We start from the raw sequence: 15,540 nt of genomic DNA, 5'->3' as shown, positions 1-15,540 counted from the left end.
ATGTCAAAAACAAAGGTTTGCATCTTTTACATTATCTGTGTGTTCAAGGCCCCAGCCATTACCAGGTTAAATGTGGTGAGCCCTTGTGTACAGAAAAATAAAATTTTAAGGCATGATACATTATACTATTCCATTTCTCCCTTTCCCTCATGTCTTAGCATCTTGGAAGTGTTGTTAATTTGATCTGGTAAAGGCTACATTTTACTATGCCACAATGCTGATCCTGATAATAGGTTATTGTGGTGACTGCCAGCTGTTTGAAAATTTGCTAGGTAATAGTGTGAGCTTTGCATCATTTGTGTCCTTGGAGATTGAGACTTGGATTGCTGCATAGTTAAGGCCATATCTCGAGTCGTGCATTGGCTGATGCTGTCTAACGTCTGGAGCAGCAGAAGAGGCGTGTCAACCACTAGACCACCATTACAGCTTTTAGTAAAGATGTAGGCTGGGATTCTCTGATCTCATTTGTCCTGCCACTGCTACTAGCAAGAATGAAAAATTTGGCACTCAGCCAAAACTCCATTCACTGCAGAGGGACCAGAGAACCCCAGCTGTGGGTGATGTCCAAATTCATGCTGTCTGAATTCATGCTGTAGCATATGAAGGGCTCACTGCAGTAGGTATGTGATTTTGTTTGAAGAATACTTGGAATGAAATGTCAATTTGAACATGTTGCCACTTGCTGTTTTGGCTGTTACGGTATGTTTTTAATGTATTCACAATTTACTGATTTTTGAATGAGGTTTTTAAAGCTGCAAAACAGTTAATAACTTGCATTTAATTGACACATTCACACTCTAATGTCCCTAAACACTTCACAACTAGTAATTTACTTGAAGGGTAAACAGTGCTGCATAGGATTTATGCCAGCACATGAAGTCAATAATTCACTGGCTTGGCTGGTGGTGGATGAAGGATGAATGCTGGCCAGGATGTTCTGGCTTCTCTTTGATCAGTTGCATCCATCTGAACATCTCCGCTCCAATAGTGCAGTCCTTTCTTTGTATGGTGCTGAAGTGCAGATGTGGATTTGTGCTTGAGACCTAGAATTGGGACCTGGAACCTTCTGACTCTGGTATCACTGATCTGAGCTGTCAGTTCATACATATTAATCCATTTTGTTGAATTTTTGGATTCAAATTTGTAATCTGTTATAGTGGAGTGCATTGCAATACCAATTAAACAATGGAAATGTTCCCTTCCACCACCCTATTTCATTCTCCTCTGCTGAAAGTATATTTTTGAACTTTGAACTTTCCTTTATTACCCCCTCCCTCTGCCATCACTCATTACATTTTTGCATTGTAGAACACTTGCTGCTGTACATCCTCTTTATTGGTACTTGTGGCCTACAGTTGTTCTAGTTGTCTGTCAGGTGATTTTGAAGCAGATTTGAGTCTGATCTTTGTCAGTTTTTCCCTCTTCTACATGCTCTAATTCTCAATCTGAAAACTAATTCCAAATGATCAGCTATATCATATTTGAATGTTCTTAACCTAGAAGATTTAATTGGCTGATGTATCCTGAGTTCTTGTTATAAGACTCGGCCTCTTTTTCAACTTTCAACTGGAGTACTGAACCCCTTAATCTGGTAATTGCAGCATAATTCTAGGTTGGTTGGTTATAAAGCTTGTGTTTGGAAATATTTGTTCCAGATTGTCTGACAAATGGTTGAACTTTAACGATCTGTAAAAATTTACAATTGGTTTATTTGAGTTAAATATTTAACATGATGTTTACTTTGTTCCAGGGGTTTACATGTGTTGTAAAGAGTCTAATGGTAGAGATCACCTATATGCTTATACCAATTATTAACAGTTCAAAATGCTTCATTTGCTTGAATATCCTGGATGTTGGCTTGAGTATACTGGCATTGAGCAATGTTAAATTAACTTCAAACATTCTTATCCTCTTTTTAATTTGGCGCTATATGTTCTTAGTGTCTTAGAACAGCATAAGTTGACGAAAGAGCAGTGGGAAGATAGGATACAGACTTGGCATGAAGAACACAGAGGAATGCTGAGGTAACATTGTGACAATAATTCATATTTTTGGTTAACACATCTTTTGTGTCTTGAGGTTCTCATTGGATGGAATTTTCATGGTTTCTTTTCCAAGTGATAGAGCTTAGCCTTTGTGTATATTTACATTTTATATAGACAATCCATTGATATATTCTGAAAATCAAAAGGATTGTTATTCCTTTCCCCTCCAATATGCATTAGAAATGTTCTAACATGCCATTTATCATAAACATATTAAAGTAGTGGGAACGCTTCAAACAAGTAAGTAATCATGGCAATATTGGGAAAAGATGACCTGGTAAACAAAATGCACTTGTCCAGCTTCCTTCTCCCCATTTCCTTCACTCTCCTCTCCCCCACTTCCCCCCTTCCCAGAAATGAAGATTATGTATATTGTGTTAAGAGGGCTTATGAGGTAACTGCATTTGTATTGCAAGAAGCATTGCCATGGTTGTACAATCCTAGATTGGTGAAGGAATTAAATTTAAAATTTGTCTAATTCCATTGATACCTTCCCTTGTATTTATCCTTCAAATTTGAGAAATTTATAGTAGAGTTCAGGTAATGGCCAGCAACAATAAGAGCAAGATTTTTGTACCTGTGAATAAATATCTGGGCAGATGAACTGCAAGAAATGAGAGAAGTTGGTTGCTAAATCAGTAATTCCTCTTCACAAATGGAGGGAGAAAAAGCAAAGAGCCCAGGAAAGCAAGGTTTGAGTCATCTTGAGTTTGAATGCAAATGTTTGAATTTGTATGTGGTCATCTCTTGTGTTCTAACTCATTGTGTTTGTGGAAGAAGAGGAAAGTTGATGGAAGTTCTTTTGGCACATAGCGGATGTAAATTTTGTGGCATGTAGCACAGTGTTAGCACTGCTCCTTCAGAGCCAGGGACCTGGGTTTGGTTCCCAACTTGGGTGTAGAGTTTGCGCATTCTCCCCATGTCTGCAGAGTGCTCAGGTTTTGTCACATTCTGAAAGACATTCTGATTAGATGCATTGACCTGAACAGGTGCTGGACTGTAGTGACTAGGGGATTTTCACCAGTAACTTTAAAATTTTTGCTTACATCTATTTGTATTGGTGAAACAAATAAGAGCACATTTTAATTCTAAAAGAATAAATGTGAACTTGAAGATGACAGCAATCTCAAACCCATAGTGTTATTAGGTTTGCTGTGGTTCAGATCCTAAATGGCAAAATGTTGCTGCAAAAAAAAGTTAAGTTCGCAACACTATCATTCCCCAATTGATTGCCCATTTAAAGGTGGCTTAAGCTACTTTCAAGTTGAAAATCTGAATTATGTGCCTTTTGCTGTGACATTGGGGGTTCATTTTATAATATTTTGCAGAATTTCAGATGGAAACCAAGGTCAATGTGAGTTATTGATATTTGATGCTTGTGACAATTGGTATACTAGCTATCATGATTGAAATTTAAATTTAGAGCTGAATGCAATACTAAAGGATATATGTGCAAGGGTTCACAAAACTATAATGCTCAAGTATAAAGAGGATAAACTGAAGCTATCTAAATGTAAAATGAGGGGACCTCCATTTGAAGAACTGACTAACTCCTAGTCTGGTTTTGGAGACCAGAAGTGAAATTTGAGTATCAACCAAGAAATAGTGACTAAAAGAACCAACCAAGTGTTACAAGTCAGGTTGGATACTTCAAAGTGTTTTATGAAACTTGCCTGACATGTAACATTTTATGTTGAATTTGGCTAGGATGTGCATGAAGTTTCACTTCAGGTGTGATTCAACTGACCCACAAGGAGCTTTTATCAAAAGTAAAGTTTTTAATTAAGAATATTACTGACATGTATAGTAAGACAATTAACAAAACTTTTAACTATTACGAACAAGAAATGCAACAACCATGATGTATTCCTCTTGAGGAATATCTAACGTGTACCAACCAAAGCCAACATCCAGTGCACAATACAGCATAGGTTAATGCCTACTTGTTACAGGAATCCAGTTTCCTGGGTTGAATGTTGAAAATCCATTGAAATTGAGGTTGTAGTTGAATCTGTTTCCCAAAATACAGCTGCTTTCAGGCAGGATGGCAATAAGTCTCTCATTCAGCTAACTAAGTTTCAGAACCAAAGTGACTGCTTCTTCGATTGCTGCTAAATGCTTCCAACATGCAAAGCCTCTGCAAAAAAAAAATTGAAAAACCCAAAGGGGGGAGAAAACCCTATCGTCTGACTGCCACAGCTTAGCTCCAAACCACCCCCCCCCCCCCCCAATGACATTGGTGAAGCTGTAAGCTGCATGATGTTTCAAAGGTACACTCATGACAAGAGGGCAAAGAGTTACCAAACCTAGTATTGGTACTAATTTGGGGAATTGCTAATGGAAACATGGAAATGGCAGCGATGTTGAACTCTACCTTCGCTGTAGAAGACTTGACAAACCGATGGAAGATACTTGAACATGTAGAGGTGAAAGAGACAGCTTAACAATCGCCCATCTCTAGGAGAAAGGTACTGGGAAAGCGATTATACCTAAAGGCTGAAAAGGCCTTGAACTGATGGCCTGCATCCAAGGATTTTAAAATAAGTGACTGCAATTGCATTGGTAATAATTTTCTCATTCTTTGGATGCTAGAAAAGTCTGTAGTTTGGAAAATAGTGAATGTAACATCTCCTCTTAAAGAAAAGAGGCAGACTGAAAAGAAATGTTAGGCCATTTCATCTAACATCTGTCCTAAGACAATTACTAGAATCCATTTATTAGGAAGGTTATAGCAAGCAACTTAAGAAAATCAGGCAGAATCAACATGGTTTTCTGAAAGATAGTGTTTGAGTTTTGAAGTAATAACCAAGATCAATTAAAGAAAACATGTGAATTTGAACTGTATTCCACAAGGGATTTGATAAGCAACCACTTCAAAAGGTTTCTTAGGATGAGAGAACATGGTTTTTTCTTTTGCTTAACCAATCACTTAATGATAACATTACACCAGAATGGTGAGTGGGGATAAATGGATAATTTTCAGGTTGGCAAGCTGAACCAGTGGTGAGCCTCAACTATTTGCCGTCTACATCAAATTGGATGAAGGGACCGAATGACATCCTTCGCGAGGAGGTAGTGTCTGCAAAGGGACTGTAAAGCAGTAAAAATTGGACTGAATGAAGTATAATATGGGAAAATGTGAGCTTTTAAGAATGCGAAAGCTGTATACTGTCATTGGCGAGAGACTGCAGACACCAATCCTGATGCATTAATCTCAAAATTAATACTGAGGTATAGCAAGTGAATAGAAAGACTTGTACCTGTAATGAAGGGCATATCTTAAAGATTAAACAAGCTGGGTGTGTAATGGAGTTTGGAAGGGCTAGAGGTGATCTTAGTGTATAAGATCCTGATGGGACTTAATAGGGTGAAGGATGTTTCCACTTGTGGGAGAGACTAGAAGGAGGCATAATTTTGAGATGGACATGAGCAGAGGTTTCTAAGATTTGCTTGTATGTAGAATTCTCAAGTAATGAAAGCTGGATCATTTAAGTTAAATATTTCGACAAGAGTTGAAGGATGTAGGGGGCAAACAGAAAAATGGAATTGAGGCCACAGACAAGTCATGAAGTTATCCAAAGGTGGAGCAAGTTTTAAGTCCTATGTGTCTATGAATAGCAGAATTTTTAATGCAGTTTATCCTTTTGCCTGAGACTGGGAACTGACCATGGTTGTCCTCTTGAGATGATACAATAGGAATGTTAATTAAGCGAACGTATTTTTACTGAAGTCTTGTGTAAACTTTGTCAACTTGTGGTTTTGCTGTGACCAGCTAATGTGCAAAAACATAATCTGCCATGTTAATAGCACATATAAATTTGTCATTCAGTGCAGCAACTTTAATATCGATGCATGTGTTCAGCATTTTGAGGAGTGCACTCAGGGCATCGTGATTATTTCTCCATTAAGCTTTTCCTGCTATCCAATGTGTATCACTTCATATGAAAGGTAAAATAGAGAAGCAAATGCTCTGCAGTTGAGTGTGAATGTTTGAAGTCAGTGACATTTCATCAGTTCTAATGGCACATGTTACCTAATCTTGGTATTTACAGCACTTTTTTTTTGCTTTTAGTTCAGATTTCCAGCCTCTGCAGTATTTTATTTCTGCAAGTGTATGTGATGTGGACTGCATGTTACAATTATGAATGGGGCTGTCATGAACAATCTGACAGATCTGGCCTTTATAATTTTTTTGTCAATAGGGAGGATTCAATGATGGAGTACCTCAAAATTGCTCAAGATCTTGAAATGTATGGTGTCAATTACTTTGAAATCAAGAACAAAAAAGGAACAGAGTTATGGTTGGGCGTTGACGCCCTTGGACTCAACATCTATGAACATGATGATAAGTAAGAACTGTATTTAAAATACTTCTTGATTCATGATTTTTAAAGCTAGAGTCTAATGTAAGTAAACCATTTGTTCCAGTGATTGTAGAAGGAAAGGTTGCTTAAAATGTAAGTGATTATTGCTAATAACTTGGGCATTTTGTGATCATGTATTGAGCCATATAACTATGGAGGATCCAGATTTGGTTCTTGGTGTGGTAAAATAGAAGATCCAGGTTTGCAGAGAAGATTAGGGAGTGGCAAAAAATTAGCTATGTTCCTAGTGTATTCTTATCAAGTGGTCTACAAAGACTTTCGTTATCCTTCCCAAATCTCTAAAAAGACATTGGGCAAACCCTAACTCCTTTCTCTCCTCCGCTGCTTGATCTGAATTTCCAGCTTTTTAAAAATCATTTCCTGCAGTATTTTGCTCTTGTATGCATGTATCTAAATACTACTTTTGGCTAAGGTGTCTTTTTTGGTCTGATTATCCCTTTTAATGTAGAAAATTATGTAAATTTGTTTTGGCGGGATTGGACTTGTCAGTGATGCCCAACAATTGAACAGCTCGCATACTAGGCATATAGTCAGAAAATAAAGCATTCTTTTTCCTCTTGGGGTCCTCCTTGCCCAACATCCTCTTGGGCATCTTTAAATTGTCCCCATCTTCAAACAGGTGCAAAGCATCTCAGGCACTAGCCTATACTATCAGCATTTTGTTGTTAATCACTTGTTGCAGACTGTTTATGAATAGTAATCTTTCCTTCTCATTCTCCAATTTTACTCAGTCCCTTTTGATCAACACCAGGCCACTTCTGTACTCTTCCTTGTATCTCTCCTCATCTTGTTCCTAAAACATATTTCACTATCCATGTGCTCAATTTGGAAAGAAGTGTCCCTGATTCACTTTCAGTTACACTTAAACTCCCCAGGTCTAGTTTTTTTTGTCTTTTATTCACAAAGATGCCTCTAACTGTTCTGTTCACCTCCTTCCTGCATTAGCTCCCTTCTGCTTTTTTGCCCTAGTCCCCAGTAATCATTTCATTATCTTCCATTTTGGTCATTCCCTTGTATAAGCCTGGTGTGTTTGCTCTCTCCGTGCTATTGGTAATGGACGTAAATGTTTTAACTAGATTACCAGGTCTTGTATCACACTCTTGCTTCTCCTCCAATTTTGAGTTCCTCTCACTGAGACCCACCTACTTGATCTGCGTTCTGTGATAACTGACATTGAAAATGGTTTTCTGTCTTCCAGTTCTATCCCTTTGCTTTCAGCATAACTGCCATCTCTTGTTGCTTTCTGATTTTAACCTTGACTTGTGGCCATAGTGCATTCCTCTCTCCTTGACCTCCTGCAGCTTTATCATGCTGACTCCTCCAGGGTGTCTCCCCTATGGATCAGTCTCCTGAAACTGGCTTTTTCATGGTTCCTCAAAAACCGTGAGATCTCTTCCTGTAACTGTTGCTTTTCCTGCCCTTGGACTACTACCTTGAATTCACCAAGGACCTACCCTTGGTTCCCATTTCTTTTTCATCTACATGCTGTTCTTTTTGTAACACTTTTTACAACATGATCAACTTCCACATGTGCATTGACACCTAGCTTTAGCATTCTCGTCTCAATGTCAGGGACCCAGGATCAATTCTGCCCTTGGGTGACTGCCTGTGACGTTCTCCCCATGTCTGGGTTTCCTCTGGGTGCTCCAGTTTCCACTCTTAGTCCAAAGATGTGTAAGTTAGGTGGATTGGCTGTGCTAAATTGACAGTGACAGGGGGATTAGCAGAGTAAGTACATACGGTTATAGAGACAGAGCTTGGGTGAGATTGTTGTCAGTGCAGGCTTGATGGGCCAAGTGGCTGCCTCCTGCACTGTAGAGATTCTGTGATTGGCTGTGCTAAATGTATGGGGTTACAGGGATAGGGTGGGAGTGGTGGACCTGTGCAGGATGCTCTTTCAGAGTTGTTGCAGACTTGATGGGCTGAATGGTGTCGTCCTGCACTGTAGGGATTCTGATTTCTCTCCTTGTTTTAATTCCAGTGATTTTGACAGGCAATTTCCTTGAAGATCAAAGTCATTTTCCTAAACTCTTGAATTCATACCACAGATTTGTCCTTTTTGTATCCACTTTAAGTATAACTTCACCCATTGTCTTGTTGAGTGTCCAGCCCACTTGTTGCTGAAACATTCCCAGGCTTGTGCTGCATTATTCCCAGTGTAAACTTTGGGTTATTTTTAAACTTTCTATCATCTATAGTAAGTCCTATGGATCCTGACTTTGACCTACATTGACACATCCCTCATTTCACTTCCATGTCTAAACTTTTCATGATCTCTACCTGGCCATGCCCACACACAACTTGAATTTGATTCTGGCTTCTTATGAATCTGTATCTTTTGCTCTGCCATCAGCAGCTGTATTTTTAGCCACCTGGACTTCTTGCTCTGCAATGGCTCCACCTGTCTCCTTTTTATGATCCTGCTCTACTAACTCTCCACTATTTTTCTGACTTTAGTCCTTTGAAACTTGAAGTGCTTTGCAGTGAGGTGCTATATAAATGCAAGTGATTGAAGGCTGTCAATGCATATGAAATTATCTTAACATCAGGAAGGGAGTTATACTCCAGATTTGGTCATATGCCATTTGTCCTCCCTTGCCCTCTGTGTACCTGATTTTTGATTTGACTGTTTTCCTGTCGAAGTTAATCAGAGGTGAACTGTTGGTCTTGGACACTCCAGCAGTGCAAAAATATGTCAGTGTAGGGAAGTGGGCATGCCACAAGGTATCCTGCTGCAGCTCATTCAGTTGGCTGCATTCCCTCAGGTGCTTGGAGTTGAATTAGCTGAAGTGTTGTTGTTGATGATGACAATGACAACAACACACAGACGTTCTTTCCATTTAGAAAGGAAACAAGAACTAGAGGGCATAGCCTCAAAATAAGGGGGAGTCAATTTAGAACAGTTGAGGAGGAACTTCTCCCAGAGGGTAGTGAATCATTGGAATTCTCCGCCCATTGAAGCAGTGGAGGCTACCTTGTTAAATGTGTTTAAGTCACAGGTAGCTTTCTGATCGATAAAGGAATCGAGGATTATGGGGAGTAGGCGGGTAAGTGGAACTGAACCACTATAGATCACCCATGATCTTATTGAATGGTTGGGCAGGCTTGAGGGGCTAGATGGACTACTCCTATTTCTTATGTTCTTATAATGTTGAAGGCTGAGGTGTAGTCAATAAATAGGAGTCTGATATAGGTGTCTTGAGTTGCAACATAAATAAGATTCCACTTTTGAACCAGGTAACTGCAGCAGTTCCTCTGACAAAGTTGAAAAATGAGCTTTGGGCATTGATATTTGCTGAAGGCCTTTATTGTAAAGGATGCTCTGAACAGTTATATTTAAAAATTCATTAAGTGCACGTAAACAATCCAATATTAAGGGAACTCTGCTCAAACATTTTTGGGTACCTAAAGAAAAGCACTGTCCTGTTTTCCTTGAAGAAAATAAATTAGAATTGTATTGTAATTGTATTCTTTAATCAACAGATTAACGCCCAAAATTGGTTTTCCTTGGAGTGAAATAAGAAACATCTCCTTTAATGATAAGAAGTTTGTCATAAAGCCTATTGATAAGAAAGCTCCAGTAAGTGTTTAATAACTTTTAAATGTTGAACTAAAATTTCCTGAATTACAAATAACTTTTGCAGATCATTGATTTTTGAATTAATTAAATGATCAGGAATGTTCAGTGCAACCACTTCATTCCCAAGCAGTAGGTTAAGAGGAAGTGTTTTAGTTCCTTTTAGTAGGAAGTATAAATTAAAGTTTGGATTGGATCCAGGTCTTAATCAACCAGACTCCCTTTTTTATGGGAGAATTAAAGTGTAAACCATTGAATGATGATCAGATACTGTAGTGATTTAAAGAATAAATGTTGACAAATACTGGGATAATTCTTTTGGCTCTTTGAAAATCTTTGAGGGGGAAGCTGTGACCTTGGTTTTATCATTCAAAGGTGTATGGGTTAGGTTGGCCATACTAACTTGACCCTGGTATCGGGGGAATTAGCATGGTAAATATGTCAGATTACAGAAATAGAACCTAGGTGAGATTCTGGTCTGTGCAGACTCAGGCCAAATGGTGACCACCATACTGTAGGGATTCTGAAAGAAAAACTGCCAGCAATGCCCTCTGCATTTCACTGGAGTGTAGGTCTTGGGGTTTTTTGCCCACTCTAGCCTGAGTGGGACTTGAACCTGGAACATTGGCTGGAATTCTACTGTCCCACCTGCCATGATATCAGAGTGGGTAAGGGGCAGACAGTGGAAATGTCTGACCTTGGTTGGGATTTTCACTTTGGTTGAGTGAGGCTGAAAATCCCACCCCTTGTCTGTCTCTCAGGCTAGAGAGCTACCAACTGAACCCAAGGAGAATTTAAATGACAAATGATTGGAAGCAGTTTAACTCTTACAGACTGGGTAATCTGCAAAGCATTCAGTGTAGAGGAGGTTGGGTTGTGAGTAGCATACTGGATTGGTAAAAACAACAAAGTAAATCTTTCACCTGAAAGGTTGTTTGACATCCTAGATGGTGGGAAGGGAAAACGTAAAATGGGTGTTACATCTCCAGAATAGGGGTGAGGGGAAGATGTATTCATTGGAATCCTGAAAGTGCAGAATGGCTGAGTGTTGAATTTGACAGCTGCTGGGCTTGAAGGTTAGGACAAGGGAATCCTATTATGGTTCTGGGAAGATGGGGGAGTGGCGAGTGCAGGAAATGGGATAAGGGCAATTTTCTGCCTATCAACCAACCACAGAAGGAAGTCTTAGATTGAGGAAGAAGATGACCAGAAGCACTGACATGTAAGGTCACCTTGTCAGGGTGAAAAATGTGAAATGGGGTGGAATGAAGATTTTTGAGTTAATTTGGCTTGTAGAAGGGTGGTGATGGATGGGGTCTCTTTTCTAGAGAAAAATGGACAGCTCTTGGGTCAGACTCTTCAGAGATGGTGTGGAGGTATTGGATGTCCATGATGTAAAGACTTGAGGCCAAGAATTTGGAAATCTCAAAACTGTGGGAAAAGATTGGACTAGGGAATGAAACAAAAGTGGGAATATTAATCAGTTGGCAAAATTGTTATTTGAGGCTTTTGTCTCTTGCAGTGGAATTTTTAATAATTGATCATTGCTAAATTATTTGAGAAACACTCATCCTTTTCAGAGTAAAAACAGTAGGGGCAATAAGCCCCTACCACAGCACCAAGGACCCTGTTCAAATCTAGGCTAGAGTGACTGGAGTTTGCACATCCTTCCCATGTCTGTGTGGGTTTCCTCCCACAGTCCAAAGATGTGCAGGTTAGATTAACCATGTTAACTTGACCATCACTCAAGATAAATACATGGGGCTACAGGAATAGGGCCTGGGTGGTTGTGGGTATAGACTTGGCCTGAATGGCTTCCTTTTGCACTGTAGGTATTCATATAGCTAATGATAAAATGTAAGCACAAGTGATTATGGTTTTGTCATTCGAATATCTTGCCCAGTCCTAATTTTTTTATAGGATTTTGTATTTTATGCTCCACGTCTGCGAATCAACAAACGAATTCTGGCACTTTGTATGGGAAATCATGAACTCTATATGCGAAGGAGAAAACCTGACACTATTGAAGTACAGCAAATGAAGGCACAGGCCAGAGAGGAAAAGCATCAGAAACAATTAGAAAGGTAAATGAGACTGGTCAACTTTATCATTGCTCTGTACAAGTCCATGTCTGTTATATGCACAAGGATATTGGTGTGAGCCTTGACTGTAATCTGACTCTTCTGGAGAAGTCTCTTTGACTAAGGTAGTATTCACAACCCTTGCATGAATTCTAAATACATAATTGAATTCTAACAGGCACTGAAAGCAAAATCAGTTTGCTGAGAAGAACTCTAGGAATTTTGTTTACATGGCATTTCTCACAGTAAAAGACTCTGCTTATAAGGGGTAGGCAGGATCTGGCAGAATTTCATTATTATTGGTTCTTGGAGATGTGTTGGTAGAGCTAGCATTTATTGCCCATTCTTAATTGCTTTTGAACTGAGTGGGTTGCTAGACTGTTTAAGAGGGCAGTTGGGTCAACCACATAGCTGTGTCCAGACTCTCATACTGACCAGATTGGATAAGGGTGATAGATTTCCTACCCTAAAGGACATTAGTGAACCTGATGGGCTTTTACAAACAATCCAGTGGTCTCAATTTAAATTATCATTTGATCCCATATTCATTAATTTTAATTCAAGTGAGACATTTTATTAATGACAAAGCAAGGGGAATTGCCATTAGAAATAAGAAAGCAGTGGTTACATCAAATATAGATTTGGAAAATCTGAAGGCATCCAGTTTTAAAGGTCACAAGAAATAGTGGGTTTGAGTCTTGGATCTTGTTGTAGTCCAGAGACATGAAGAAAGCACAGAACTATTAATGAAAGTAAGGAAATGGTGGTCCAGTAGAAGTATGCCAAACATACAAAGGAAATCAGTGAGTCTGAACTCACCAAAATTAACAATCAAAATGGTAATGAAGAAAACAATGGCAGTAAAAAGTGACAAATTCCCAGGATTTGCTAAGCCAATATTTTCCAGCATGAAAGGTCTTCAGTTCTGAAATTTTGTCTTGCTACTTTTTTCTCCCACCGATACTGTCTCGAGAAGCACTGACAGATTTTTTTGTTTTCACTTTAAAATAAACTGCTTAAATTTTAGAGATGTGTTGGTTTGGTGATCTGGCCATGCTAAATTCCCCCTCAGTGTACCTGAACAGGTGCTAGTGTGGTGACTGGAGGGTTTTCACTAACTTCACTGCAGTGTTAATGTAAGCCTACTTGTGACATTAATAAAATAAAATTTTAACATTGGCCCACCAGTTACCATGGGGAAATGGCACAAGTTGAATAATTTGCCTCAGTATTTACAATAGAAAAGGAAGATGGCTTACAGGAAATTCCAAGGCAGGGGAATCAAATCTCTAGGTTAAGATAGGTTGGTCAAAAGGACTAGTTTCTATCTATAGTAGTTTTTCCATGAGAGGAGCACTCACTACAATGAAGGCAGTCTCTATCACACAGTAAAATATTCCTTTGTGGCATTATGGATTGTTGGCAGCAGAGTTATATACCACCAATCTAACCTGACCCGGCGCATCCTCACCATTTAGTAAGTAGATTAATGCCGCTACAAAGGCACGTTTGGGAGGGTACGCCAGGAGCTGTTCTGGGCATTCCTTTGAAGATGCATCATCTTGTGAAGTTACTAAACAGCCATGCCTACATCAAAAGAAGCAAACTGAGTTCAGCTGTACCACAACAAACTGATCCAAGCAAAGCCCTGTAACCTTACCACCTCAATTTGGAAATGTTGGTGGACACAAAAGGAACTAATGCAGTTCTGTGAGCATTCCAAACTTCGTGGGTGCTTTCAGCCAAAATTTAACTTATTGATTCCCACCAGAGGTGACTGTTTTGCAACGAGTCTGGTTCACTCCCATGTAATAAAGGTCTGTGCGCTGGAAATGACAGAAGCTGTGGCCTCTGAGAATCATAGAACCATACAGTGCAGAGAGGCCTTCAGCCCATTGAGTCTGCACTGACCACAATCCCATTCTACAGCATTGAAGTCCTCTGCCAGAACTTGCTGCTGTTCAATGCAGCAATGACACTGGCATCTACTTAACAATGTGGAATCTTGCCAAATAACTTCTATACACACAAACTGGGTAAATTTTAATTTGGCAATTATAGCTCAATTGCTTTCTTTCCAATGAAGTGATTAAGAGTCTTCAATACTGCTGTCACTGCTGCTTTGGGAACCTGGCTGCCAACTTTGCTTATGTAAGTCACTGCATTGCAGTTCAAATTAAAAACGATGTCTTGAGGATTTGAAGTGTAATAAATGCTGAAATTGAAGTGATTACTTTCTTGCCAGATAACTTTTTTGTGAATGCCTGTTAATGGTAATACTGAAAAGTTTCCTTGAGAATAAATACTGATTTGTCCTTCAAGATGCTCAGTTCTTATGCCTCTGTTCTGTTCCCTTCTGATGAAGGGTACATGTCTGAAATGTCAGAACCTGCATTTTCTTTCTCCCTGGGTTAGCAATTTTAGTTTTCATTTGGTTTCTGCTATTTGCAAGCTTTCTCTTCTCATAATTTTTTTGTCATCTCTTGACAAACTTTTAAAGTAAAAAGTATCCACATAAAATGTGGGTAGCAGAGTGGTTAACACTGCTGCCTCAGTGCCAGGGACCTGGGTTTGATTCTCCCTATATCTGTGTGGGTTTCCTCCCACAGTCTGAAGAATGTGCTGGTTTAGGTGCATTGACCCAAACGGGTGTCTGGCAACTAGGGGAATTTCACAGTAATCTCATTGCTGAGTTGGTGTGAGCCTTGCATTTAAAAGTTTAGTCACAAGTATCTTTAGGACATATTTTCAGTTGAGCTTTTCCCTATAGCTGCTTCCTTGATTGTTCCTTTCAATGTTGGGATCAGGTTTTTGAATTGCTTTTCCCTGCGTCATCTTCAGCGTATGTACTTTTGGCAGCTTGTTTTTAAAAACTGATCTTTACTCTTACCTCTTCTAAGATCACATGTATAGCCCCAATTTCCTTGACCAAGTACTTTTATGATACTCATTTAATTTTGTTTCTTGATCAGTATTTAAGTTCATCTATTTTTGCTTTTAAAAGGGCACAACTGGAAAATGAAAAGAAAAAGAGAGAAATGGCAGAAAAGGAAAAAGAAAGGATAGAACAAGAGAAGGAGGAGCTCATGGAAAGACTTAGACAAATTGAAGAACAAACAGCAAAGGCTCAGAAAGGTGATGGTTTACTTCAATCATTAATGTATACAGAGACAAACTTTCTACCTGGTTCAACATTTTGGGTTTATTTTCTAGACTGTCTTTGTCTTTGCAAAGCTGATCTTGATTTATGCTAATTTATTGTGTTTGCTAAACTAGGAATATGATGAGGTTAGCCTGCAGCCTGCCACCTTAATTTGTGATTGCAATCCTGTTCCTTTCTGCCCCTCATTTACATTGTGTAATTATTCTGAGTCAGTTTTAGTAAATCCATTTATCATTCTTCCCCTTCAGGTGAAGGAACAAAGTTTATTTTCAAGCCTGTGTCTGAATCT

The 15,540-nt window shown here is 39.1% G+C and overlaps 1 protein-coding gene across 5 annotated transcripts in view; it reads left to right on the top strand.

The window, feature by feature from the left end:
- Window positions 1–15,540, top strand: part of LOC145349036 (radixin) — a 72,665-nt gene that overhangs the window by 42,523 nt on the left and 14,602 nt on the right. For all 5 annotated transcript variants that reach the window (XM_080197277.1, XM_080197278.1, XM_080197280.1 and 2 more), the window contains 5 exons: window positions 1,941–2,024; window positions 6,248–6,394; window positions 9,914–10,010; window positions 11,928–12,091; window positions 15,093–15,223. In XM_080197277.1, coding sequence (XP_080053403.1) covers window positions 1,941–2,024; window positions 6,248–6,394; window positions 9,914–10,010; window positions 11,928–12,091; window positions 15,093–15,223 — 623 coding nt within the window. The remainder of the gene's footprint in view (window positions 1–1,940; window positions 2,025–6,247; window positions 6,395–9,913; window positions 10,011–11,927; window positions 12,092–15,092; window positions 15,224–15,540) is intronic.

The sequence above is a fragment of the Carcharhinus amblyrhynchos genome, chromosome 10 (assembly GCF_965287045.1).
Source record: "Carcharhinus amblyrhynchos chromosome 10, sCarAmb.v2.hapA, whole genome shotgun sequence".
NCBI lineage: Eukaryota > Metazoa > Chordata > Chondrichthyes > Carcharhiniformes > Carcharhinidae > Carcharhinus > Carcharhinus amblyrhynchos.
Note: the sequence above shows the minus strand (reverse complement) of the source record. Positions and strands in the feature narration are given on the sequence as shown.